Source organism: Carcharodon carcharias, chromosome 15, assembly GCF_017639515.1.
Source record: "Carcharodon carcharias isolate sCarCar2 chromosome 15, sCarCar2.pri, whole genome shotgun sequence".
Taxonomy (NCBI): domain Eukaryota; kingdom Metazoa; phylum Chordata; class Chondrichthyes; order Lamniformes; family Lamnidae; genus Carcharodon; species Carcharodon carcharias.
In genome coordinates this window covers 98,779,871-98,804,820 of record NC_054481.1, presented here as the reverse complement: position 1 = coordinate 98,804,820, position 24,950 = coordinate 98,779,871, and the positions used below count along the sequence as shown (strand labels likewise).

The 24,950-nt window shown below is 44.7% G+C and overlaps 1 protein-coding gene across 2 annotated transcripts in view; it reads left to right on the top strand.

Moving 5' to 3' along the window:
- LOC121287871 (F-box only protein 6-like) overlaps positions 1–24,950 on the top strand; it is a 106,239-nt gene that overhangs the window by 14,304 nt on the left and 66,985 nt on the right. The window contains exons 3-4 of one of the 2 annotated variants that reach the window (XM_041205863.1): positions 4,807–4,930; positions 8,512–8,607. In XM_041205863.1, the coding sequence (XP_041061797.1) occupies positions 4,807–4,930; positions 8,512–8,607 (220 nt within the window). Of the gene's footprint in view, positions 1–4,803; positions 4,931–8,511; positions 8,608–24,950 lie in introns of both variants that reach the window. The other variant, XM_041205862.1, reaches the window with a different exon arrangement.

The window sequence follows — 24,950 nt, the reverse complement described above, 5'->3', positions numbered from 1 at the left end:
TCCCCATCCACCACTACTCTCCTCCGTCTGGCTGAACTCGTTCTCTCACTGAACAATTTCTCCTTCAACTCCTCTCACTTCCTTCAAATAAAATGTGCAGCTATGGGTACCCGCATGGGCCCCAGTTATGCCTGTCTCTTTATGGGGTATGTGGAACATTCCTTGTTCCAGTCCTACTCCGGCCCTCTACCACAAGTCTTTCTCCGGTACATTGGTGACTGCTTCGGTGCCACTTCACTTCATTCTGGACCTGGAAAAATTTATTAATTTTGCTTCCAATTTTCACCCCTCCATCATTTTCACGTGGTCCATCACTGACACTTCCCTTCCCTTCATTGACCTCCCTGTCTCAATTTCTGGTGATAGACTGTCCGCTAATATTTATTACAAGCCTACTGATTCCCACAGCTACCTTGACTACAGCTCCTCAAACACCGCTTCTTGTAAGGACTCCATCCCATTCTCTCAGTTCCTTCACCTCCGTCGCATCTGTTCTGATGATGCCACTTTCAAAAACAGTTCCTCTGACATGTCTTCCTTCTTGCTTAACTGAGGTTTTCCACCGACAGTGGTTGACAGGGCCCTCAACTGTGTCCTGCCCATCTCCCGCACATCCGCCCTCACACCTTCCTCTCCCTCCCAGAACCATGATAGGGTCCCCCTTGTCCTCACTTATCACCCCACGAGCCTCTGCGTTCAAATGATCATCCTCCGCCATTTCTGCCAACTCCAGCATGATGCCACCACCAAACACATTTTCCCTTCACCCCCCACCCCCGGCAGCATTCCACAGGGATCGTTCCCTCCAGGACACCCTGGTCCACTCCTCGATCACCCACTACACATCAACCCCCTTGCACAGCACCTTCCCATGCAACCGCAGAAGGTGCAACACCTGCCCCTTCACTTCCCCTTTCCTCACCGTCCAAGGGCCCAAACACTCCTTTCAGGTGAAGCAGCATTTCACTTGCACTTCCCTCAATTTAGTCTACTGCATTTGCTGCTTCCAATGCGGTTTCCTCTACATTGGAGAGACCAAAAGCAGACTGGGTGACTGCTTTCAGAACACCTTTGGTTTGTCCGCAAGCATGACCCAGACCTCCCTGTTGCTTGCCATTTCAACACACCGCCCTGCTCTCATGCCCACATGTCCGTCCTTGGCCTGCTGCATTGTTCCAGTGAAGCTCAACACAAACTGGAGGAACAGCACCTCATCTTTTGACTAGACACTTTATAGCCTTCTGGACTGAATATTGAGTTCAACAACTTTAGATCATGAACTCTCTCCTCCGTCCCCACCCCCTTTCCGATCCCCCTTTTTTCCAATAATTTATATATATTTTTCTTTTCCCACCTATTTCTATTATTTTTAAATGTATTTCCATCCATTGTTTTATCTCTACCTTTTAGCCTATTTCGATCCCTTCCCCCCATCCCACCCCTACTAAGGCTGTCTGTACCTTGCTCGTCCTGCTTTCTACCTTTTAATGTCAACTATTAGCACATTTCTTAGCTAATATCACTGCCATCAACACCTCTTTGCCAAAAGATGTCATTGACAAAAAGACAATCTCCACCTATCACTGGCCAGCTCTACCTGTTCCAGCCCCCCCCGCTTAAACCAGCTTATATTTCACCTCTTCTATTTTTCTTAGTTCTGTTGAAGAGTCATACGGACTCAACGTTAACTGTATTTCTCTCCGCAGATGCTGTCAGACCTGCTGAGTTTTTCCAGGTATTTTTATTTTTGTTTTAGAAATAATTAATTACGATTTGATAGCCATTATGGAGACATGGCTGCAGGAGGACATAGATCGGGTCCTGAATGTTGAACGGTACAGGATATTTAGGAAGGACAGGAAGTGAGAAAAAGTTGGAGGGGTGGCTCTATTAGTTAATAATGGTATTAGCACAATAGAGAGAGATATGAACTAAGTTCAGGAAACCAGGATGTGGAAACGGTTTGGGTAGAGATGAAAAATGGTAAAGGCAAGAAGTTACTTGTGGAAGTTGTGTACAGGCCCCCTAACAGTAACCACATGGTAGGGTTGAGCATAAAGGAAGAAATAATCGGAGCTTGTCAGAAAAGCACAGCAATAACCATGGGAGCTTTTAATTTACATTGAGACTGGAAAAGTCAAATGGGCTAAGATAGCCTAGATGAGGAGTACATTGAATGTTTTCGGGATAGTTTTTTAGAACAACATGTTCTGGAGTCAACCAGAGAGCAGGCTATACTACACCTGGTATTGTGCAATAAGATTGGAGTAATTAATGATCTCATAGGGAAGGTGCCCCTCAGTGGCGGCGACCATAATATTATTGAATTTTACATTCAGTTTGAGGGAGAGAGGAGTGGGTCTGAGACTAAGTTTTTAAATTCAAGTAAGGGCAGTTATCTGCATGAAAGCTGAGCTTGCGAAAGTGAATTGGCAAATTAGATTAAGGGATAGGTCAATAGAGATGCAGTGGTTAATATTTAAGGGGATATTTCAGAATGCACAGAATAGATACGTTCCAACAAGTAAGAAAAAGCCCAAGGGATGAACACACCATCCGTGGTTAGCTAGAAAGGTTAAAGATTGTATTAAACTTAAAGAAAAAGCATATAATTGTGCAAAGATAGGTGGAAGGCCAGAAGATTGGCCAGAATAGAAGGAACAGCAAAGAATGGCTAAAAGACTAATAAGGAGGGAAAAATTAGACTATGAGAGAAAGCTAGCCAGAAATATAAAAACTGATAGTAAGAGTTCTTATATTTTTAAAAGTAACGAGTTAACAAAGTGAGAGTTGGTCCTATAGAATGTGAGTCTGGAGAATTGATCATGGAAAGCAAGGAGATGGCAGATGAATTGAACAGGTATTTTGCATCGGTTTTCACTTCAGAGGTTGCAAGTAACATCCCAGAAGCAGCTATAAACTAGGAAATGGAAGTTGGGGAAGGAAGTCAGGAAAATAAGTCACCAGAGAAGTGGTACTGAGTAAATTGTTGGAGCTGTGGGCTGACAAGAGCCTGGGTCCTGATGGACCTCATCCTAGGTTCTTAAAAGAAGTGTCTAGTGAGATTGTTGATGTATTGGTTTTAGTTTTCCAAAACTCTCTAGATTCAGGGAAGGTTCCATTAGATTGGAAGATAGCGAACGTAACTCCATTATTCAAAAAGGGAGGGAGACAGAAAGCAGGAAACTACAGGCTAGTTAGCTTAACATCTGTCATGGGGAAAATGTTAGAAACAATTATTAAAGTAGTTATAGCAGGGCACTTGGATAAGCTCAAGGTCATCAGGCAGAGTCAAAGTGGTTTTGTTAAGGGAAAATTGTGTTTAACAGACTTATTGGAGTTCTTTGAGGAAGTACTGTGCTGTGGATAAACGGGAACTGGTGGATGTACTGTACTTAGATTTCCAGAAGGCATTTGATAAAGTGCCACATCAAAGGTTATTGCAGAAAATAAAAGCTCATGGTATGTGGGTAACATATTGGCATAGATAGAAGATAGGCTGGCTAACAGGAAGCATAGAATAGGCATAAATGTGTCATCTTCAGGTTGGCAAGATATAATGAGTGGCTTGCCACAGGGATCAGTGCTGGAACTTCAACTGTTCACAATTTGTATAAATATCTTGGATGAAGGGATGGTTGCCAAATTTGCTGATAACACAAAGATAGGTAGGAAAGTAAGTTGTGAAGAGGACATAAGGAGGCTACAAATAGCTATAGATAGGTTAAGTGAGTGGGCAAAGATCTGGTAGATGGAGTATCATGTGGGAAAATGTGAAATTGTCAGTTATGGCAGGAAGAATAAAAGAAAAGCATATTATCTAAATGGTGAGATTGCAGAGCTCTGAGATTCAGAGGGATCTGGGTGTTCTAGTGCATGAATCACAAAAGGCTAGTGTCCAAGTACAAGTAATTAGGAAAGCTAATAGCATGTTATCATTTATTGCAAGGGGAATTGCATACAAAAGTAGGGGGGCTATTGCTTCAGTTGTACAGGGCATTGGTGAGACCACATCTGGAGTACTGTGTACAGTATCGGTCACCTTATTTAAGGAAAGATGTAAATGCACTGGAAGCAGTTCAAAGAAGGTTTACCACACTAATACTTGGAATAGGTGGGTTGTCTTATGAGGAAAGGTTGGACAGACTAGGCTTGTAGCTGCTGGAGTTAGAAGAATAAGAGGGGTGACTTGATTGAAACATATAAGATACTGAGGGACCTTGATAGAGTGGATGTGGAGAGGATGTTTCTTCTTGTGGGGGAATCTATAACTTGGGGGTCACTGTTTAAAAATAAGGCGTTGCCCATATAAAACAGATGAGGTGAAATTTTTTCAATGAGGGCCATGAGTCTTTGGAACCCTTCCTGAAAAGGTGGTGGAAGCAGAGTCTTTGAATATTTCTAAGGCAGAGGTGGATAGATTCTTGGTAAGCAAGGAGATGATAGGTTATCGGCGGTAAGTGGGATACAGATTTCAGGTTACTATCAGATCAGCCATGATCTTATTAATTGGCAGAGCAGGCTCGAGGGGCCGAATGGTTGCCTCCTGCTCCTTGTTCGTATGTACTCTGCAAAGTGTGAAATAGTCCATTTCTTACACAGAGCAACACTAAAATCCAGGGCTACCAATTGCAAGATGACTGTAAAATATTTTAGATTCTTACATGAAAAAAATCTCATCACCTTGCAACAGTATAAAATTCTGAATCTGTTGTAGATGTGCTTTAGCTGTCCGATAAGAGATGTGATAAGATGCAGCATAAATGCAAGTACTTCTTGCTGACTTATTTTCTATTCCTACAGAAGGTTTTCAGTTTTGGGACATTGAGGATAATGGTGGAGATGAATGGAAAATAGAAACTTTACCAGGGGCACATGGACAAACCTTGCCCGATGGAACTGTAAAAAAATATTTTGTGACATCTTATGGGTAAGAATTACATTGCACAGCGACTATCAGGGCGAACCCGCTCCCAAGTTATCCCTTCCTATCACCAGCCACAACATCATGAGCTCCTCCCACCTCCACTGCCTTCGGGAAGCTCCCGTCAAATGTTTCCTTATTCCTCGATAAGCAACTCGGGATGAAGCTTAAGCTTGTCTGAGTCCTGAATATTGCTCCCACAGCTGGTTAGATCCCTTTCGCACTGTTCTTGCTTTCCGAGATCAAATTAAAGAAATCTTGCCATCATCACTTTCCCAAGTCTAGCCTCTGAATCTTGATTCTCTCCCACTCGCCCTCCTGCTTCCACCTGACTCACTGCCCCATCTCCTGTCAGCACCAGTGTGACCAAGGCTCTGTGAACTCTCCTGTTCTATTCCTCCTTAGCTATTGATATCCTGACCTATATGTTCTCCATTCTCCCACCATTTGACTCGATGCACCATATCCCACACGTTTCTTCCAGCCGTTGCTTCTCCTAGCCTCCCTTTCCTCACATTGTCATAGTTTAAACAAGCTTGTTGACTCCTGACTGCAATTCCTTCATTTTCCCCACCTTTCCTGCATTCCTTTGTTTTCCGCCTCATTGACCTGCAGTTTGGGCCTTTGCCCTTTGCTTAGGTATTCCATTAAAAGCAAAGCTCTCACCAAATTGTTGGTACTCCACCTAAGGGTTGATTTTGAGCTTACTCGTCCTGTTTGAGAAGGGCAGGGTTGACAACCCCCCCCCCCAACCTCCCAGACCTGGAAGCAGTTGTGAGGAAATGAGTGGGTCATGTGAAAGAAAGAAATGTGGATATCTCCATGGAACCATAGAAAAGTTGTGGTGCAGAAAGAGGCCATTCAGTCCATTGTGTCTGTGCCGGCTAAAAGAGAAAAAAGAAACTAGCTGCTGATTTCAATCCCACTTTCCAGCACCTGGTCCGTAGCCTTGCTGGTTACAGCGCTTCAAGTGCAGATCCAGGTACCTTTTTACATGAATTGAGCGTTTCAGCCTCAACCACCAACTTAGGTAATGAATTCCAGGCGCCTGCCACCCTCTACATGAAAAAATTTTCCCCCCTCTAATCTTTCTACCAGTCACTTTAAATCTATGCCCCCTGGTAATTGACTCCTCAGCTAGGGGAAACATGTCTTTCCTGTTTACCCTAGCTAGGCCCCTCATAATTTTGCACACCTCAATTAGGTCACCCCTTAGCCTCCTCTGTTCTAAGCAAAACAACCCTAGCCTAACAATCTCTCCTCATAGCTGCAATTTTCAAGCCTTGGCAACATGCTTGTAAATCTCCTCTGTGCTCTTTCCAGAGCAATTATGTCCTTCCTGTAATATGGTGACCAGAACTGTACACAAAATTCCAGCTGTGGCATAACCAGCATTTTATACAGTTCTATCATTACATTCCTCTCAAGAGAATCATATGGACTCAGAATGTTAACTGTTTCTCTCTCCACAGATGCTGCCAGACCTGCTGTGTTATTCCATCGTTTTCTGTTTTTATTTCAGATTTACAGCATCCGCAGCATTTTGCTTTTATATTCCATGCCTCGCCCAATAAAGGGAAGCATTCCATATGCTTTCTTGACCACCTTGTCTGCCTGTCCTGCCACCTTCAAGGACCTGTGGACATGCACTTCAACGTCTCTCTCTTCCTCAGCCCCTCTCAATAACTTGCCGTTTATTGAATATTCCCTTGTTTTGTGTGCCCTCCCCTCATTACCTCACACTTTTCCGGATTGACTTTCGCTTGCCACTTCTCTGCCCACTCAACCAAACCATTGATATCATTCTGGAATTGACAGCTATTCTCTTCACTATCAACTGCACAGTCAATTTTTGTGTCATCTGCCAGTTTCCCAATCATGCCTCCTATATTTAAGTCTAATTCATTACTATATGCAACAAATAGCATAGGCCCCAACACTGAGCCCTGTGGAACACTACTGGAAACTGTTTTCCATTTGCAAAAACATCCATTGACCATTACCCTTTCTTTCCTGTCACTGAGCCAATTTTGGATCCAACCTGCCACCTTCCCCTGTATCCCATGAGGTCTCACTTTCCTGACCAATCTGCCATGTGGGACCTTGTCAGATGCCTTACTGATATCCCTGTGGACAACATCAACTGCACCACCCTCATCAATCCTCCTTGTTACTTACTCAAAAAAATTCTATTAAGTTAGTAAGACACGATCTTTCCCTAACAAAACCATGCTGGCTATCTCTGATCAATCCTGTGCCTTTCTAAGCAGCAGTTCACCCTGTCTCTCAGAATTGTTTCCAATAATTTGCCCACCACTGAGTCAGACTGACTGGCCTATAATTTTCTGGCCTATCCCTCGCACCCTTTTGGATGCAGCCAATGGGTAACGGCAGCAGTCAGTGTGGTGCAGGGCTCATTCACAGCCCCAGGATGATCACTGGCTCAGCTGGATTGCGGTTTGCCCACCTCCCCCTTCTGTGAAGCTTCGCTCCACTCTTAGGGTCCATTCCAAATGAGTCACATGGAAACTTGCTCTTTGACCTGTTTTACTGGGTCAGCTGTGGCTGAATTGGAGCACCCTGACCTCTGATTCAGAAGGGTTGTGAGTTCGAATCCCATTCCAGGAACTTCATAAAACCAAGGCTGAGACCCCAGTGCTATTTTGAGGTTGTGGCACAATGCCAAACCCTCTCAAGGATCCTCTAAACTGTGGTGACCAGAACAGGATGCGATACTCTACTTGTGACCCAACCACACCTTTTTATAAAGGTGCAGCACAGCTTTCCTGCTTTTGTACTCATTACCTCTATTTATGAAGCCCAAGATCCTATCTGCTTTGCCAATTACTCTTTCAAAGATCTATGCACACGAACCCCCGGTCCCCCTCAGTCTGCATTAAGTCTATATTGACACTCAATGTCACTTCTGCCAAAATGCATTCGCTCACACTTCTCTGTATTAAATTCTATCTCCCCCCATCTGTCTTTTCTGCTAGCCTATTTACGTCCCGTTGGTGTCAATTGGTATCATCTTCAATGTCTGTCACACCTCCAAATTTAGTACCATTGGCAAATATACATCAAAAAAAGTACTGGTCCTAGCACTGACCCTTGGGGAACACCTCTGTCTACCATCTTCCAATCTGAAAAACAACCACAACTCACTGTTTTCTGCCCTTAAGCCAACTTTTTGATGAAGAGCGGGGGAGCCAATTTTTACCCCTAAACGAACATCACCCTAAAACAAAAACAGAATTACCTGGAAAAACTCAGCAGGTCTGGCAACATCAGCGGAGAAGAGCAAAGTTGATGTTTCGAGTCCTGATGACCCTTCAACAGAACACATTTTGTTTTGGATTTCCAGCATCTGCAGTTTTTTTGTTTTTATCACCCGAAAACAGTTGATCTGGTCATTATCAAGTTACCTAGGTTACCTATCATTTTCCCACATTTCAACTGTGACTGCACTTCAAAAGAATTTCATTAGCTACCAATCACTTTGGGATGTTCTGGGATTATGAAAGGCACTATATAAATGTAAGTTCTTTTCTTGTTTTAAACTGTGTCTCCGTGTTTCTCTCTGACAGATTATGCCGGAAATCTCAGAAAATTGATCTGCTGGCATATGGACTGTGGAGGAATCTGCTCGATTTAATGCAGCCTAAAATTGTAGTGAGTGATTGGTATGTACTGAACCATTCATCCAGTAATATTTGGTTGGATATCAGCAATGTGAGAAAATGACTGATAACATGAGGTAAAAATTAAATGTCAGATTTGAGCAGAAAAATTCAAAGCACCTCATGGTGGGTTGACAGTACAATTCTTAATTTATATTTGTGTAATAAAGGATACAAGAGCAGTAATGTACAGCCTGAACACTAATTGGGTAGTGTATAAATTAATGAATAGCCAGAAGGAATGAAGAATGCTCAGTGAGGGTTAAACCAGCCTGTCCAACCTTTTTACTTGGGGACCCACACTTCAATTTTTTTCTCAATAAAGGGGTCAAGGAGCAAATTTCAGCAGGATAAGGTTTGGCACAACATTAAATGTGAATTTGAAAAAAAAAAACATCAATGTCAAAACAATAAATTGATAATTTAAAAACAAGAGTAATCAATAAAGATGACCATTAAAATGTGCCAAGCAGCAGAGTTAACCAATATAACCTTTCTGCCTTTTCGCTTAAGAAGCAGAGCTAGAGAGAGATGGACTAGGCCCCAAGTCCTGGTCACCAGGGAGGGGTTGGGGACTGGGGCCAAGCTAAGGAGTTGGGTTTAACTAACACTAACATTTGCTTCCATGCTGGCCTCTGTGGAGTTCATGCAAAAGCCAGGGTCTGATGCAGGTTGACTTTCAGCCTAGGTTTTCCACCCCCTGGTCTGTTTTGTGGATAGGTTTTTGGGGAGGGAGGAGGGCAGGATGTGTGTGTTTCCAACTCATTCCCAGTCACAGGGTTTTGGCGCTCTCACTTACCACTCACTTGGACTCACCCACCCAGAATCTTCCTCTCTCTCTCCTTTTCTCTCTCTTTCTCTCTCTCCCTTTTTCTCTTGTGTTATTTCTCTCTCTCTCTTGTGTTTTTTCTCTCTCTCTCTTGTGTTTTTTCTCTCTCTCTCTTGTGTTTTTTCTCTCTCTCTCTTGTGTTTTTTCTCTCTCTCTCTCTTGTGTTTTCTCTCTCTCTCTCTTGTGTTTTCTCTCTCTCTCTCTCTCTCGTGTTTTCTCTCCCTCGTCTTTTCTCTCCCTCGTCTTTTCTCTCCCTCGTCTTTTCTCTCCCTCGTCTTTTCTCTCCCTCGTCTTTTCTCTCCCTCGTCTTTTCTCTCCCCCGTCTTTTCTCTCCCCCGTCTTTTCTCTCCCCCGTCTTTTCTCTCCCCCGTCTTTTCTCTCCCCCGTCTTTTCTCTCCCTCGTCTTTTCTCTCCCTCGTCTTTTCTCTCCCTCGTCTTTTCTCTCTCTCGTCTTTTCTCTCTCTCGTCTTTCTCTCTCTCTCTCGTCTTTTCTCTCCCTCTCTCGTCTTTTCTCCCTCTCTCGTCTTTTCTCTCTCTCTCGTCTTTTCTCTCTCTCTCTCGTCTTTTCTCTCTCTCTCTCTCTCGTCTTTTCTCTCTCTCTCTCTCGTCTTTTCTCTCTCTCTCGTCTTTTCTTTCTCTCTCTCTCGTCTTTTCTTTCTCTCTCTCTCGTCTTTTCTTTCTCTCTCTCTCGTCTTTTCTCTCTCTCTCTCTCGGCTTTTCTCTCTCTCTCTCTCGGCTTTTCTCTCTCTCTCTCTCGGCTTTTCTCTCTCTCTCTCTCTCGGCTTTTCTCTCTCTCTCTCGGCTTTTCACTCTCTCTCTCTCTCTCCCTCTCTCTCTCTCTCTCTCCCTCTCTCTCTCTCCCTCTCTCTCTCTCCCTCTCTCTCTCTCCCTCTCTCTCTCTCCCTCTCTCTCTCTCCCTCTCTCTCTCCCGTCTTTTCTCCCTCTCGTCTTTTCTCCCTCTCGTCTTTTCTCCCTCTCGTCTTTTCTCCCTCTCGTCTTTTCTCCCTCTCGCCTTTTCTCCCTCTCTCTCGTCTTTTCTCCCTCTCTCTCGTCTTTTCTCCCTCTCTCTCGTCTTTTCTCCCTCTCTCTCGTCTTTTCTCCCTCTCTCTCGTCTTTTCTCTCTCTCTCTCGTCTTTTCTCTCTCTCTCTCGTCTTTTCTCTCTCTCTCTCGTCTTTTCTCTCTCTCTCTCGTCTTTTCTCTCTCTCGCTCGTCTTTTCTCTCTCTCGCTCGTCTTTTCTCTCTCTCGCTCGTCTTTACTCTCTCTCTAGTCTTTTCTCTCTCGTCTTTTCTCTCTCTCTCTCGTCTTTTCTCTCTCTCTCGTCTTTTCTCTCTCTCTCGTCTTTTCTCTCTCTCTCGTCTTTTCTCTCTCTCTCGTCTTTTCTCTCTCTCTCGTCTTTTCTCTCTCTCTCGTCTTTTCTCTCTCTCTCGTCTTTTCTCTCTCTCTCGTCTTTTCTCTCTCTCGTCTTTTCTCTCTCTCGTCTTTTCTCTCTCTCTCGTCTTTTCTCTCTCTCTCGTCTTTTCTCTCTCTCTCGTCTTTTCTCTCTCTCATCTTTTCTCTCTCTCTCTCGCCTTTTCTCTCTCTCTCTCTCGCCTTTTCTCTCTCTCTCTCGCCTTTTCTCTCTCTCTCTCGCCTTTTCTCTCTCTCTCTCGCCTTTTCTCTCTCGTCTTTTCTCTCTCTCGTCTTTTCTCTCTCTCGTCTTTTCTCTCTCTCTCGTCTTTTCTCTCTCTCGTCTTTTCTCTCTCTCGTCTTTTCTCTCTCTCGTCTTTTCTTTCTCTCGTCTTTTCTCTCTCTCTCTCTCGTCTTTTCTCTCTCTCTCTCTCGTCTTTTCTCTTTCTCTCTCTCGTCTTTTCTCTCTCTCTCTCTCGTCTTTTCTCTCTCTCTCTCGTCTTTTCTCTCTCTCTCTCTCGTCTTTTCTCTCTCTCTCTCTCGTCTTTTCTTTCTCTCTCTCTCGTCTTTTCTCTCTCTCTCTCTCTCGTCTTTTCTCTCTCTCTCTCTCTCGTCTTTTCTCTCTCCCTCTCTCGTCTTTTCTCTCTCCCTCTCTCGTCTTTTCTTTCTCTCTCTCTCGTCTTTTCTTTCTCTCTCTCTCGTCTTTTCTTTCTCTCTCGTCTTTTCTCTCTCTCTCGTCTTTTCTCTCTCTCTCGTCTTTTCTTTCTCCCTCTCTCGTCTTTTCTTTCTCTCTCTCTCGTCTTTTCTTTCTCTCTCTCTCGTCTTTTCTCTTTCTCTCTCTCGTCTTTTCTTTCTCTCTCTCTCGTCTTTTCTCTCTCTCTCTCTCGTCTTTTCTCTCTCTCTCGTCTTTTCTCTCTCTCTCTCTCGGCTTTTCTCTCTCTCTCTCGTCTTTTCACTCTCTCTCTCTCGTCTTTTCACTCCCTCTCTCGTCTTTTCACTCCCTCTCTCGTCTTTTCTCTCTCTCTCTCGTCTTTTCTCTCTCTCTCTCGTCTTTTCTCTCTCTCTCGTCTTTTCTCTCCCTCTCTCCCTCTCGTCTTTTCTCCCTCTCGTCTTTTCTCCCTCTCGTCTTTTCTCCCTCTCGTCTTTTCTCCCTCTCGTCTTTTCTCCCTCTCGTCTTTTCTCCCTCGTCTTTTCTCCCTCTCGTCTTTTCTCCCTCTCGTCTTTTCTCCCTCTCGTCTTTTCTCCCTCTCTCTCTCGTCTTCTCTCTCTCTCTCTCTCTCTCGCTCGTCTTTTCTCTTTCTCTCTCTCGTCTTTTCTCTCTCTCTCGTCTTTTCTCTCTCTCTCGTCTTTTCTCTCTCTCTCGTCTTTTCTTTCTCTCTCGTCTTTTCTCTCTCTCTCTCTCGTCTTTTCTCTCTCTCTCTCTCTCTCTCTCTCTCGTCTTTTCTCTCTCTCTCTCTCTCTCCCTCTCGTCTTTTCTCTCTCTCTCTCTCGTCTTTTCTCTCTCTCTCTCTCTTGTCTTTTCTCTCTCTCTCGTCTTTTCTCTCTCTCTCTCTCGTCTTTTCTCTCTCTCTCTCTCGTCTTTTCTCTCTCTCTCTCTCGTCTTTTCTCTCTCTCTCTCTCGTCTTTTCTCTCCCTCTCCCTCTCGTCTTTTCTCTCCCTCTCCCTCTCGTCTTTTCTCCCTCTCGTCTTTTCTCCCTCTCGTCTTTTCTCCCTCTCGTCTTTTCTCCCTCTCGTCTTTTCTCCCTCTCGTCTTTTCTCCCTCTCGTCTTTTCTCCCTCTCTCTCTCGCTCGTCTTTTCTCTTTCTCTCTCTCGTCTTTTCTCTCTCTCTCGTCTTTTCTCTCTCTCTCGTCTTTTCTCTCTCTCTCGTCTTTTCTCTCTCTCTCTCTCGTCTTTTCTCTCTCTCTCTCTCGTCTTTTCTCTCTCTCTCTCTCGTCTTTTCTCTCTCTCTCTCTCTCTCGTCTTTTCTCTCTCTCTCTCTCTCCCTCTCGTCTTTTCTCTCTCTCTCTCTCCCTCTCGTCTTTTCTCTCTCTCTCTCTCTCTCCCTCTCGTCTTTTCTCTCTCTCCCTCTCGTCTTTTCTCTCTCTCTCTCTCGTCTTTTCTCTCTCTCTCTCTCTCTCGTCTTTTCTCTCTCTCTCTCTCTCTCCCTCTCGTCTTTTCTCTCTCTCTCTCTCTCTCCCTCTCGTCTTTTCTCTCTCTCTCTCTCTCTCCCTCTCGTCTTTTCTCTCTCTCTCTCTCGTCTTTTCTCTCTCTCTCTCTCGTCTTTTCTCTCTCTCTCTCGTCTTTTCTCTCTCTCTCTCTCTCGTCTTTTCTCTCTCTCGTCTTTTCTCTCTCTCTCTCTCGTCTTTTCTCTCTCTCTCTCTCTTGTCTTTTCTCTCTCTCTCTCTCGTCTTTTCTCTCCCTCTCCCTCTCGTCTTTTCTCCCTCTCGTCTTTTCTCTCTCTCTCTCGTCTTTTCTCTCTCTCTCTCGTCTTTTCTCTCTCTCGTCTTTTCTCTCTCTCTCTCGTCTTTTCTCTCTCTCTCGTCTTTTTTCTCTCTCTCTCGTCTTTTCTCTCTCTCTCTCGTCTTTTCTCTCTCTCTCTCTCGTCTTTTCTCTCTCTCTCTCGTCTTTTCTCTCTCTCTCTCTCTCGTCTTTTCTCTCTCTCTCTCTCTCGTCTTTTCTCTCTCTCTCTCTCTCGTCTTTTCTCTCTCTCTCTCTCGTCTTTTCTCTCTCTCTCTCTCGTCTTTTCTCTCTCTCTCGTCTTTTCTCTCTCTCTCTCTCTCGTCTTTTCTCTCTCTCTCTCTCTCGTCTTTTCTCTCTCTCTCTCACTCTTTCGTCTTTTCTCTCTCTCTCTCTCTTTCGTCTTTTCTCTCTCTCTCTCTCTTTCGTCTTTTCTCTCTCTCTCTTTCGTCTTTTCTCTCTCTCTCTTTCGTCTTTTCTCTCTCTCTCTTTCGTCTTTTCTCTCTCTCTCTTTCGTCTTTTCTCTCTCTCGTCTTTTCTCTCTCTCTCCTTTCTCTCGTCTTTTCTCTCCCTCTCCTTTCTCTCGCCTTTTCTCTCTCTCTCGTCTTTTCTCTCTCGTCTTTTCTCTCTCTCTCTCGTCTTTTCTCTCTCTCTCTTTCGTCTTTTCTCTCTCTCTCTCTCGTCTTTTCTCCCTCTCGTCTTTTCTCTCTCCCTCTCGTCTTTTCTCTCTCCCTCTCGTCTTTTCTCTCTCCCTCTCGTCTTTTCTCTCTCTCTCTCTCGTCTTTTCTCTCTCTCTCTCTCGTCTTTTCTCTCTCTCTCTCGTCTCGTCTTTTCTCTCTCTCGTCTCGTCTTTTCTCTCTCTCGTCTTTTCTTTCTCTCTCGTCTTTTCTTTCTCTCTCGTCTTTTCTCTCTCTCTCTCTCGTCTTTTCTCTCTCTCTCTCTCGTCTTTTCTCTCTCTCTCTCTCGTCTTTTCTCTCTCTCTCTCTCGTCTTTTCTCTCTCTCTCTCTCGTCTTTTCTCTCTCTCTCGTCTTTTCTCTCTCTCTCGTCTTTTCTCTCTCTCGTCTTTTCTCTCTCTCTCTCTCTCGCCTTTTCTCTCTCTCTCTCTCTCGCCTTTTCTCTCTCTCTCTCGCCTTTTCTCTCTCTCTCTCGCCTTTTCTCTCTCTCTCTCTCGCCTTTTCTCTCTCTCTCTCGCCTTTTCTCTCTCTCTCTCGTCTTTTCTCTCTCTCTCTCTCTCGTCTTTTCTCTCTCTCGTCTTTTCTCTCTCTCTCTCTCGTCTTTTCTCTCTCTCGTCTTTTCTCTCTCTCTCTCTCTCGTCTTTTCTCTCTCTCTCGTCTTTTCTTTCTCTCTTTCTCTCTCGCCTTTTCTCTCTCTCTCTCGTCTTTTCTCTCTCTCTCGTCTTTTCTCTCTCTCTCTCTCGTCTTTTCTCTCTCTCTCTCTCGTCTTTTCTCTCTCTCTCTCGTCTTTTCTCTCTCTCTCGTCTTTTCTCTCTCTCTCGTCTTTTCTCTCTCTCTCGTCTTTTCTTTCTCCCTCTCTCGTCTTTTCTTTCTCCCTCTCTCGTCTTTTCTTTCTCTCTCTCTCGTCTTTTCTTTCTCTCTCTCGTCTTTTCTCTATCTCTCGGCTTTTCTCTCTCTCTCTCTCTCGGCTTTTCTCTCTCTCTCCCTCTCGGCTTTTCTCTCTCTCTCTCGTCTTTTCACTCTCTCTCTCTCTCGTCTTTTCTCTCTCTCTCGTCTTTTCTCTCTCTCTCGTCTTTTATCTCTCTCTCGTCTTTTCTTTCTCCCTCTCTCGTCTTTTCTTTCTCCCTCTCTCGTCTTTTCTTTCTCCCTCTCTCGTCTTTTCTTTCTCCCTCTCTCGTCTTTTCTTTCTCTCTCTCTCGTCTTTTCTTTCTCTCTCTCTCTCTCGTCTTTTCTCTCTCTCTCTCGTCTTTTCTCTCTCTCTCTCGTCTTTTCTCTCTCTCTCTCTCTCTCGTCTTTTCTCTCTCTCTCTCTCTCTCTCGGCTTTTCTCTCTCTCTCTCGTCTTTTCACTCTCTCTCTCGTCTTTTCTCTCTCTCTCTCTCGTCTTTTCTCTCTCTCTCTCTCGTCTTTTCTCTCTCTCTCTCTCTCTCGTCTTTTCTCTCTCTCTCTCTCTCTCGTCTTTTCTCTCTCTCTCTCTCTCTCGTCTTTTCTCTCTCTCTCTCGTCTTTTCTCTCTCTCTCTCGTCTTTTCTCTCTCTCTCTCGTCTTTTCTCTCTCTCTCTCGTCTTTTCTCTCTCTCTCTCGTCTTTTCTCTCTCTCTCTCGTTTTTTCTCTCTCTCTCTCTCTCGTCTTTTCTCTCTCTCTCTCTCGTCTTTTCTCTCTCTCTCTCTCTCGTCTTTTCTCTCTCTCTCTCTCTCGTCTTTTCTCTCTCTCTCTGTCTCTCGTCTTTTCTCTCTCTCTCTCTCTCTCTCTCTCTCTCGTCTTTTCTCTCTCTCTCTCTCTCGTCTTTTCTCTCTCTCTCTCTCTCGTCTTTTCTCTCTCTCTCTCTTGTCTTCTCTCTCTCTCTCGTCTTTTCTCTCTCTCTCTCGTCTTTTCTCTCTCTCTCTCGTCTTTTCTCTCTCTCTCTCTCTCTCTCGTCTTTTCTCTCTCTCTCCTTTCTCTCGTCTTTTCTCTCCCTCTCCTTTCTCTCGCCTTTTCTCTCTCTCTCTCTCGTCTTTTCTCTCTCTCTCGTCTTTTCTCTCTCGTCTTTTCTCTCTCGTCTTTTCTCTCTCGTCTTTTCTCTCGTCTTTTCTCTCTCTCTCACGTCTTTTCTCTCTCTTGTCTTTTCTCTCTTTCGTCTTTTCTCTCTCTCTCTTTCGTCTTTTCTCTTCTCTCTCTCTCGTCTTTTCTCTCTCTCTTCGTCTTTTCTCTTCTCTCTCTCTCGTCTTTTCTCTCTCTCTCTCTCGTCTTTTCTCTCTCTCTCTCGTCTTTTCTCTCTCTCTCTCGTCTTTTCTCTCTCTCTCTCGTCTTTTCTCTCTCTCTCTCGTCTTTTCTCTCTCTCTCTCGTCTTTTCTCTCCCTCTCGTCTTTTCTCTCTCTCTCTCTCGTCTTTTCTCTCTCTCTCCTTTCTCTCGTCTTTTCTCTCCCTCTCCTTTCTCTCGTCTTTTCTCTCCCTCTCGTCTTTTCTCTCTCTCTCTCGTCTTTTCTCTCTCTCGTCTTTTCTCTCTCTCTCTCGTCTTTTCTCTCTCTCGTCTTTTCTCTCTCTCGTCTTTTCGCTCTCTCTCTCGTCTTTTCGCTCTCTCTCTCGTCTTTTCGCTCTCTCGTCTTTCGCTCTCTCTCGTCTTTTCGCTCTCTCTCTCGTCTTTTCGCTCTCTCTCTCGTCTTTTCGCTCTCGTCTTTTCGCTCGCTCTCTCGTCTTTTCGCTTTCTCGTCTTTTCGCTCGCTCTCTCGTCTTTTCGCTCTCTCGTCTTTTCGCTCTCTCCTCTTTTCGCTCTCTCGTCTTTCGCTCTCTCGTCTTTTCGCTCTCTCGACTTTTCTCTCTCTCGTCATTTCTCTCTCTCGTCTTTTCTCTCTCTCTCGTCTTTTCTCTCTGTCTCGTCTTTTCTCTTTCTCTCTCTCGTCTTTTCTCTCTCTCGTCTTTTCTCTCCCTTTCCTTTCTCTCGTCTTTTCTCTCTCTCGTCTTTTCTCTCCCTTTCCTTTCTCTCGTCTTTTCTCTCTCGTCTTTTCGCTCTCTCTCTCGTTTTTTCTCTCTCGTCTTTTCTCTCTTTCGTCTTTTCTCTCATCTTTTGTCTGTCTCTCTCTCGTCTTTTCTCTCTCTCGTCTTTTCTCTCTCTCTATCGTCTTTTCTCTCTCTCGTCTTTTCTCTCTCTCGTCTTTTCTCTCTCTCGTCTTTTCTCTCTTTCGTCTTTTCTCTCTCTCTCGTCTTTTCTCTCTTTCGTCTTTTCTCTCTCTCTCGTCTTTTCTCTCTCCCTCTCGTCTTTTCTCTCTCTCTCTGGTCTTTTCTCTCTCTCTCTGGTCTTTTCTCTCTCTCTCTCGTCTTTTCTCTCTCTCTCTCGTCTTTTCTCTCTCTCTCTCGTCTTTTCTTTCTCTCTCTCTCGTCTTTTCTTTCTCTCTCTCGTCTTTTCTCTATCTCTCGGCTTTTCTCTCTCTCTCTCTCTCGGCTTTTCTCTCTCTCTCCCTCTCGGCTTTTCTCTCTCTCTCTCTCGTCTTTTCACTCTCTCTCTCTCTCGTCTTTTCTCTCTCTCTCGTCTTTTCTCTCTCTCTCGTCTTTTCTCTCTCTCTCGTCTTTTATCTCTCTCTCGTCTTTTCTTTCTCCCTCTCTCGTCTTTTCTTTCTCCCTCTCTCGTCTTTTCTTTCTCTCTCTCTCGTCTTTTCTTTCTCTCTCTCTCGTCTTTTCTTTCTCTCTCTCTCTCTCGTCTTTTCTCTCTCTCTCTCGTCTTTTCTCTCTCTCTCTCGTCTTTTCTCTCTCTCTCTCTCTCTCGTCTTTTCTCTCTCTCTCTCTCTCTCGGCTTTTCTCTCTCTCTCTCGTCTTTTCACTCTCTCTCTCGTCTTTTCTCTCTCTCTCTCTCGTCTTTTCTCTCTCTCTCTCTCGTCTTTTCTCTCTCTCTCTCTCTCTCTCGTCTTTTCTCTCTCTCTCTCGTCTTTTCTCTCTCTCTCTCTTCTTTTCTCTCTCTCTCTCGTCTTTTCTCTCTCTCTCTCGTCTTTTCTCTCTCTCTCTCGTCTTTTCTCTCTCTCTCTCGTTTTTTCTCTCTCTCTCTCTCTCGTCTTTTCTCTCTCTCTCTCTCTCGTCTTTTCTCTCTCTCTCTCTCTCGTCTTTTCTCTCTCTCTCTCTCTCGTCTTTTCTCTCTCTCTCTGTCTCTCGTCTTTTCTCTCTCTCTCTCTCTCTCTCTCTCTCTCGTCTTTTCTCTCTCTCTCTCTCTCGTCTTTTCTCTCTCTCTCTCTCTCGTCTTTTCTCTCTCTCTCTCTTGTCTTCTCTCTCTCTCTCGTCTTTTCTCTCTCTCTCTCGTCTTTTCTCTCTCTCTCTCGTCTTTTCTCTCTCTCTCTCGTCTTTTCTCTCTCTCTCTCTCTCTCTCGTCTTTTCTCTCTCTCTCCTTTCTCTCGTCTTTTCTCTCCCTCTCCTTTCTCTCGCCTTTTCTCTCTCTCTCTCTCGTCTTTTCTCTCTCTCTCGTCTTTTCTCTCTCGTCTTTTCTCTCTCGTCTTTTCTCTCTCGTCTTTTCTCTCGTCTTTTCTCTCTCTCTCACGTCTTTTCTCTCTCTTGTCTTTTCTCTCTTTCGTCTTTTCTCTCTCTCTCTGTCGTCTTTTCTCTTCTCTCTCTCTCGTCTTTTCTCTCTCTCTTCGTCTTTTCTCTTCTCTCTCTCTCGTCTTTTCTCTCTCTCTCTCGTCTTTTCTCTCTCTCTCGTCTTTTCTCTCTCTCTCTCGTCTTTTCTCTCTCTCTCTCGTCTTTTCTCTCTCTCTCTCGTCTTTTCTCTCCCTCTCGTCTTTTCTCTCTCTCTCTCTCGTCTTTTCTCTCTCTCTCCTTTCTCTCGTCTTTTCTCTCCCTCTCCTTTCTCTCGTCTTTTCTCTCCCTCTCGTCTTTTCTCTCTCTCTCTCGTCTTTTCTCTCTCTCGTCTTTTCTCTCTCTCTCTCGTCTTTTCTCTCTCTCGTCTTTTCTCTCTCTCGTCTTTTCTCTCTCTCGTCTTTTCGCTCTCTCGTCTTTTCGCTCTCTCTCTCGTCTTTTCGCTCTCTCTCTCGTCTTTTCGCTCTCTCTCTCGTCTTTTCGCTCTCGTCTTTTCGCTCGCTCTCTCGTCTTTTCGCTTTCTCGTCTTTTCGCTCGCTCTCTCGTCTTTTCGCTCTCTCGTCTTTTCGCTCTCTCCTCTTTTCGCTCTCTCGTCTTTTCGCTCTCTCGTCTTTTCGCTCTCTCGTCTTTTCGCTCTCTCGTCTTTTCGCTCTCTCGACTTTTCTCTCTCTCGTCATTTCTCTCTCTCGTCTTTTCTCTCTCTCTCGTCTTTTCTCTCTCTCTCGTCTTTTCTCTTTCTCTCTCTCGTCTTTTCTCTCTCTCGTCTTTTCTCTCCCTTTCCTTTCTCTCGTCTTTTCTCTCTCTCGTCTTTTCTCTCCCTTTCCTTTCTCTCGTCTTTTCTCTCTCGTCTTTTCGCTCTCTCTCTCGTTTTTTCTCTCTCGTCTTTTCTCTCTTTCGTCTTTTCTCTCATCTTTTGTCTGTCTCTCTCTCGTCTTTTCTCTCTCTCGTCTTTTCTCTCTCTCTATCGTCTTTTCTCTCTCTCGTCTTTTCTCTCTCTCGTCTTTTCTCTCTCTCGTCTTTTCTCTCTCTCGTCTTTTCTCTCTTTCGTCTTTTCTCTCTCTCTCGTCTTTTCTCTCTTTCGTCTTTTCTCTCTCTCTCGTCTTTTCTCTCTCCCTCTCGTCTTTTCTCTCTCTCTCTGGTCTTTTCTCTCTCTCTCTCGTCTTTTCTCTCTCTCTCTCGTCTTTTCTCTCTCTCTCTCGTCTTTTCTCTCTCTCTCTCGTCTTTTCTCTCTCTCTCTCGTCTTTTCTCTCTCTCTCTCGTCTTTTCTCTCTCTCTCTCGTCTTTTCTCTCTCTCTCGTCTTTTCTCTCTCTCTCTCTCTCGTCTTTTTTCTCTCTCTCTCTCTCGTCTTTTCTCTCTCTCTCTCGTCTTTTCTCTCTCTCTCTCGTCTTTTCTCTCTCTCTCTCTTCTTTTCTCTCTCTCTCCTTTCGGCTTTTCTCTCTCTCTCCTTTCTCTCGTCTTCACTCTCCCTCTCCTTTCTCTCGTCTTCACTCTCCCTCTCCTTTCTCTCGTCTTTTCTCTCCCTCTCGTCTTTTCTTTCTCTCTCTCTCTCGTCTTTTCTCTCTCTCTCCTTTCTCTCGTCTTTTCTCTCCCTCTCCTTTCTCTCGTCTTTTCTCTCTCTCGTCTTTTCGCTCTCTCTCTCGTCTTTTCGCTCTCTCTCTCGTCTTTTCGCTCTCTCTCTCTCGTCTTTTCGCTCTCTCTCTCTCGTCTTTTCGCTCTCTCTCTCGTCTTTTCGCTCTCTCTCTCGTCTTTTCGCTCTCTCTCTCGTCTTTTCGCTCTCTCTCACGTCTTTTCGCTCTCTCGTCTTTTCTCTCTCTCGTCATTTCTCTCTCTCGTCATTTCTCTCTCTCGTCTTCTCTCTCTCTCGTCTTTTCTCTCTCTCTCGTCTTTTCTCTTTCTCTCTCTCGTCTTTTCTCTCCCTTTCCTTTCTCTTGTCTTTTCTCTCTCTCGTCTTTTCTCTCCCTTTCCTTTCTCTCGTCTTTTCTCTCTCGTCTTTTCGCTCTCTCTCTCGTTTTTTCTCTATCGTCTTTTCTCTCTTTCGTCTTTTCTCTCTCTCATCTTTTGTCTGTGTCTCTCTCTCTCGTCTTTTGTCTCTCTCGTCTTTTGTCTCTCTCGTCTTTTGTCTCTCTCGTCTTTTGTCTCTCTCGTCTTTTGTCTCTCTCGTCTTTTGTCTCTCTCGTCTTTTGTCTCTCTCGTCTTTTGTCTCTCTCGTCTTTTGTCTCTCTCGTCTTTTGTCTCTCTCGTCTTTTGTCTCCTCTCTCTCTCGTCTTTTCTCTTTCTCGTCTTTTCTCTCTCTCTCTTTTCTCTCGTCTTTTCTCTCCCTCTCCTTTCTCTCGTCTTTTCTCTCTCTCTCTTTTCTCTCTCTCTCGTCTTTTCGCTCTCTCTCTCGTCTTTTCTCTCTTTCGTTTTTTCTCTCTTTCTCTCATCTTTTCTCTCTCTCCCTCATCTTTTCTCTCTCTCGTCTTTTCTCTCCCTCTCCTTTCTCTCGTCTTTTCTCTCTCTCTCGTCTTTTCTCTCCCTCTCCTTTCTCTCGTCTTTTCTCTCCCTCTCCTTTCTCTCGTCTTTCTCTCTCTCGTCTTTTCGCTCTCTCTCTCTTGTCTTTTCTCTCTTTCGTCTTTTCTCTCTTTCTCTCATCTTTTCTCTCTCTCTCTCGTCTTTCTCTCTCGTCTTTTCTCTCTCTCATCTTTTCTCTCTCTCATCTTTTCTCTCTCTCGTCTTTTCTCTCTCTCGTCTCCTCTCTCTCGTCTTTTCTCTCTCTCGTCTTTTCTCTCTCTCGTCTTTTCTCTCTCTCGTCTTTTCTCTCTCTCGTCTTTTCTCTCTCTCGTCTTTTCTCTCTCTCGTCTTTTCTCTCTCTCGTCTTTTCTCTCTCTCGTCTTTTCTCTCTCTCTCTCGTCTTTTCTCTCTCTCTCTCGTCTTTTCTCTCTCTCTCTCGTCTTTCTCTCTCGTCTTTTCTCTCTCTCATCTTTTCTCTCCCTCTCCTTTCTCTCGTCTTTTCTCTCTCTCGTCTTTTCTCTCTCTCGTCTCCTCTCTCTCGTCTTTTCTCTCTCTCGTCTCCTCTCTCTCGTCTTTTCTCTCTCTCGTCTTTTCTCTCTCTCGTCTTTTCTCTCTCTCGTCTTTTCTCTCTCTCGTCTTTTCTCTCTCTCGTCTTTTCTCTCTCTCGTCTTTTCTCTCTCTCGTCTTTTCTCTCTCTCGTCTTTTCTCTCTCTCGTCTTTTCTCTCTCTCGTCTTTTCTCTCTCTCTCTCGTCTTTTCTCTCTCTCTTTCTCGTCTTTTCTCTCTCTCTCTCGTCTTTTCTCTCTCTCTCTCGTCTTTTCTCTCTCTCTCGTCTTTTCTCTCTCTCTCGTCTTTTATCTCTCTCTCGTCTTTTCTTTCTCCCTCTCTCGTCTTTTCTTTCTCCCTCTCTCGTCTTTTCTTTCTCCCTCTCTCGTCTTTTCTTTCTCCCTCTCTCGTCTTTTCTTTCTCTCTCTCTCGTCTTTTCTTTCTCTCTCTCTCTCTCGTCTTTTCTCTCTCTCTCTCGTCTTTTCTCTCTCTCTCTCGTCTTTTCTCTCTCTCTCTCTCTCTCGTCTTTTCTCTCTCTCTCTCTCTCTCGGCTTTTCTCTCTCTCTCTCGTCTTTTCACTCTCTCTCTCGTCTTTTCACTCTCTCTCTCGTCTTTTCTCTCTCTCTCTCTCTCTCGTCTTTTCTCTCTCTCTCTCTCTCTCGTCTTTTCTCTCTCTCTCTCTCTCTCGTCTTTTCTCTCTCTCTCTCTCTCTCGTCTTTTCTCTCTCTCTCTCTCTCTCGTCTTTTCTCTCTCTCTCTCGTCTTTTCTCTCTCTCTCTCGTCTTTTCTCTCTCTCTCTCGTCTTTTCTCTCTCTCTCTCGTCTTTTCTCTCTCTCTCTCGTTTTTTCTCTCTCTCTCTCTCTCGTCTTTTCTCTCTCTCTCTCTCGTCTTTTCTCTCTCTCTCTCTCTCGTCTTTTCTCTCTCTCTCTCTCTCGTCTTTTCTCTCTCTCTCTGTCTCTCGTCTTTTCTCTCTCTCTCTCTCTCTCTCTCTCTCTCTCGTCTTTTCTCTCTCTCTCTCTCTCGTCTTTTCTCTCTCTCTCTCTTGTCTTCTCTCTCTCTCTCGTCTTTTCTCTCTCTCTCTCGTCTTTTCTCTCTCTCTCTCGTCTTTTCTCTCTCTCTCTCTCTCTCTCGTCTTTTCTCTCTCTCTCCTTTCTCTCGTCTTTTCTCTCCCTCTCCTTTCTCTCGCCTTTTCTCTCTCTCTCTCTCGTCTTTTCTCTCTCTCTCGTCTTTTCTCTCTCGTCTTTTCTCTCTCGTCTTTTCTCTCTCGTCTTTTCTCTCGTCTTTTCTCTCTCTCTCACGTCTTTTCTCTCTCTTGTCTTTTCTCTCTTTCGTCTTTTCTCTCTCTCTCTTTCGTCTTTTCTCTTCTCTCTCTCTCGTCTTTTCTCTCTCTCTTCGTCTTTTCTCTTCTCTCTCTCTCGTCTTTTCTCTCTCTCTCTCTCGTCTTTTCTCTCTCTCTCTCGGCTTTTCTCTCTCTCTCTCGTCTTTTCTCTCTCTCTCTCGTCTTTTCTCTCTCTCTCTCGTCTTTTCTCTCTCTCTCTCGTCTTTTCTCTCCCTCTCGTCTTTTCTCTCTCTCTCTCTCGTCTTTTCTCTCTCTCTCCTTTCTCTCGTCTTTTCTCTCCCTCTCCTTTCTCTCGTCTTTTCTCTCCCTCTCGTCTTTTCTCTCTCTCTCTCGTCTTTTCTCTCTCTCGTCTTTTCTCTCTCTCTCTCGTCTTTTCTCTCTCTCGTCTTTTCTCTCTCTCGTCTTTTCTCTCTCTCTCTCGTCTTTTCGCTCTCTCTCTCGTCTTTTCGCTCTCTCTCTCGTCTTTTCGCTCTCTCTCTCGTCTTTTCGCTCTCTCTCTCGTCTTTTCGCTCTCTCTCTCGTCTTTTCGCTCTCTCTCTCGTCTTTTCGCTCTCTCTCTCGTCTTTTCGCTCTCGTCTTTTCGCTCGCTCTCTCGTCTTTTCGCTTTCTCGTCTTTTCGCTCGCTCTCTCGTCTTTTCGCTCTCTCGTCTTTTCGCTCTCTCCTCTTTTCGCTCTCTCGTCTTTTCGCTCTCTCGTCTTTTCGCTCTCTCGACTTTTCTCTCTCTCGTCATTTCTCTCTCTCGTCTTTTCTCTCTCTCTCGTCTTTTCTCTCTGTCTCGTCTTTTCTCTTTCTCTCTCTCGTCTTTTCTCTCTCTCGTCTTTTCTCTCCCTTTCCTTTCTCTCGTCTTTTCTCTCTCTCGTCTTTTCTCTCCCTTTCCTTTCTCTCGTCTTTTCTCTCTCGTCTTTTCGCTCTCTCTCTCGTTTTTTCTCTCTCGTCTTTTCTCTCTTTCGTCTTTTCTCTCATCTTTTGTCTGTCTCTCTCTCGTCTTTTCTCTCTCTCGTCTTTTCTCTCTCTCTATCGTCTTTTCTCTCTCTCGTCTTTTCTCTCTCTCGTCTTTTCTCTCTCTCGTCTTTTCTCTCTTTCGTCTTTTCTCTCTCTCTCGTCTTTTCTCTCTTTCGTCTTTTCTCTCTCTCTCGTCTTTTCTCTCTCCCTCTCGTCTTTTCTCTCTCTCTCTGGTCTTTTCTCTCTCTCTCTGGTCTTTTCTCTCTCTCTCTCGTCTTTTCTCTCTCTCTCTCGTCTTTTCTCTCTCTCTCTCGTCTTTTCTTTCTCTCTCTCTCGTCTTTTCTTTCTCTCTCTCGTCTTTTCTCTATCTCTCGGCTTTTCTCTCTCTCTCTCTCTCGGCTTTTCTCTCTCTCTCCCTCTCGGCTTTTCTCTCTCTCTCTCGTCTTTTCACTCTCTCTCTCTCTCGTCTTTTCTCTCTCTCTCGTCTTTTCTCTCTCTCTCGTCTTTTCTCTCTCTCTCGTCTTTTATCTCTCTCTCGTCTTTTCTTTCTCCCTCTCTCGTCTTTTCTTTCTCCCTCTCTCGTCTTTTCTTTCTCTCTCTCTCGTCTTTTCTTTCTCTCTCTCTCGTCTTTTCTTTCTCTCTCTCTCTCTCGTCTTTTCTCTCTCTCTCTCGTCTTTTCTCTCTCTCTCTCGTCTTTTCTCTCTCTCTCTCTCTCTCGTCTTTTCTCTCTCTCTCTCTCTCTCGTCTTTTCTCTCTCTCTCTCTCTCTCGGCTTTTCTCTCTCTCTCTCGTCTTTTCACTCTCTCTCTCGTCTTTTCTCTCTCTCTCTCTCGTCTTTTCTCTCTCTCTCTCTCGTCTTTTCTCTCTCTCTCTCTCTCTCTCGTCTTTTCTCTCTCTCTCTCGTCTTTTCTCTCTCTCTCTCGTCTTTTCTCTCTCTCTCTCGTCTTTTCTCTCTCTCTCTCGTCTTTTCTCTCTCTCTCTCGTCTTTTCTCTCTCTCTCTCGTCTTTTCTCTCTCTCTCTCGTTTTTTCTCTCTCTCTCTCTCTCGTCTTTTCTCTCTCTCTCTCTCTCGTCTTTTCTCTCTCTCTCTCTCTCGTCTTTTCTCTCTCTCTCTCTCTCGTCTTTTCTCTCTCTCTCTGTCTCTCGTCTTTTCTCTCTCTCTCTCTCTCTCT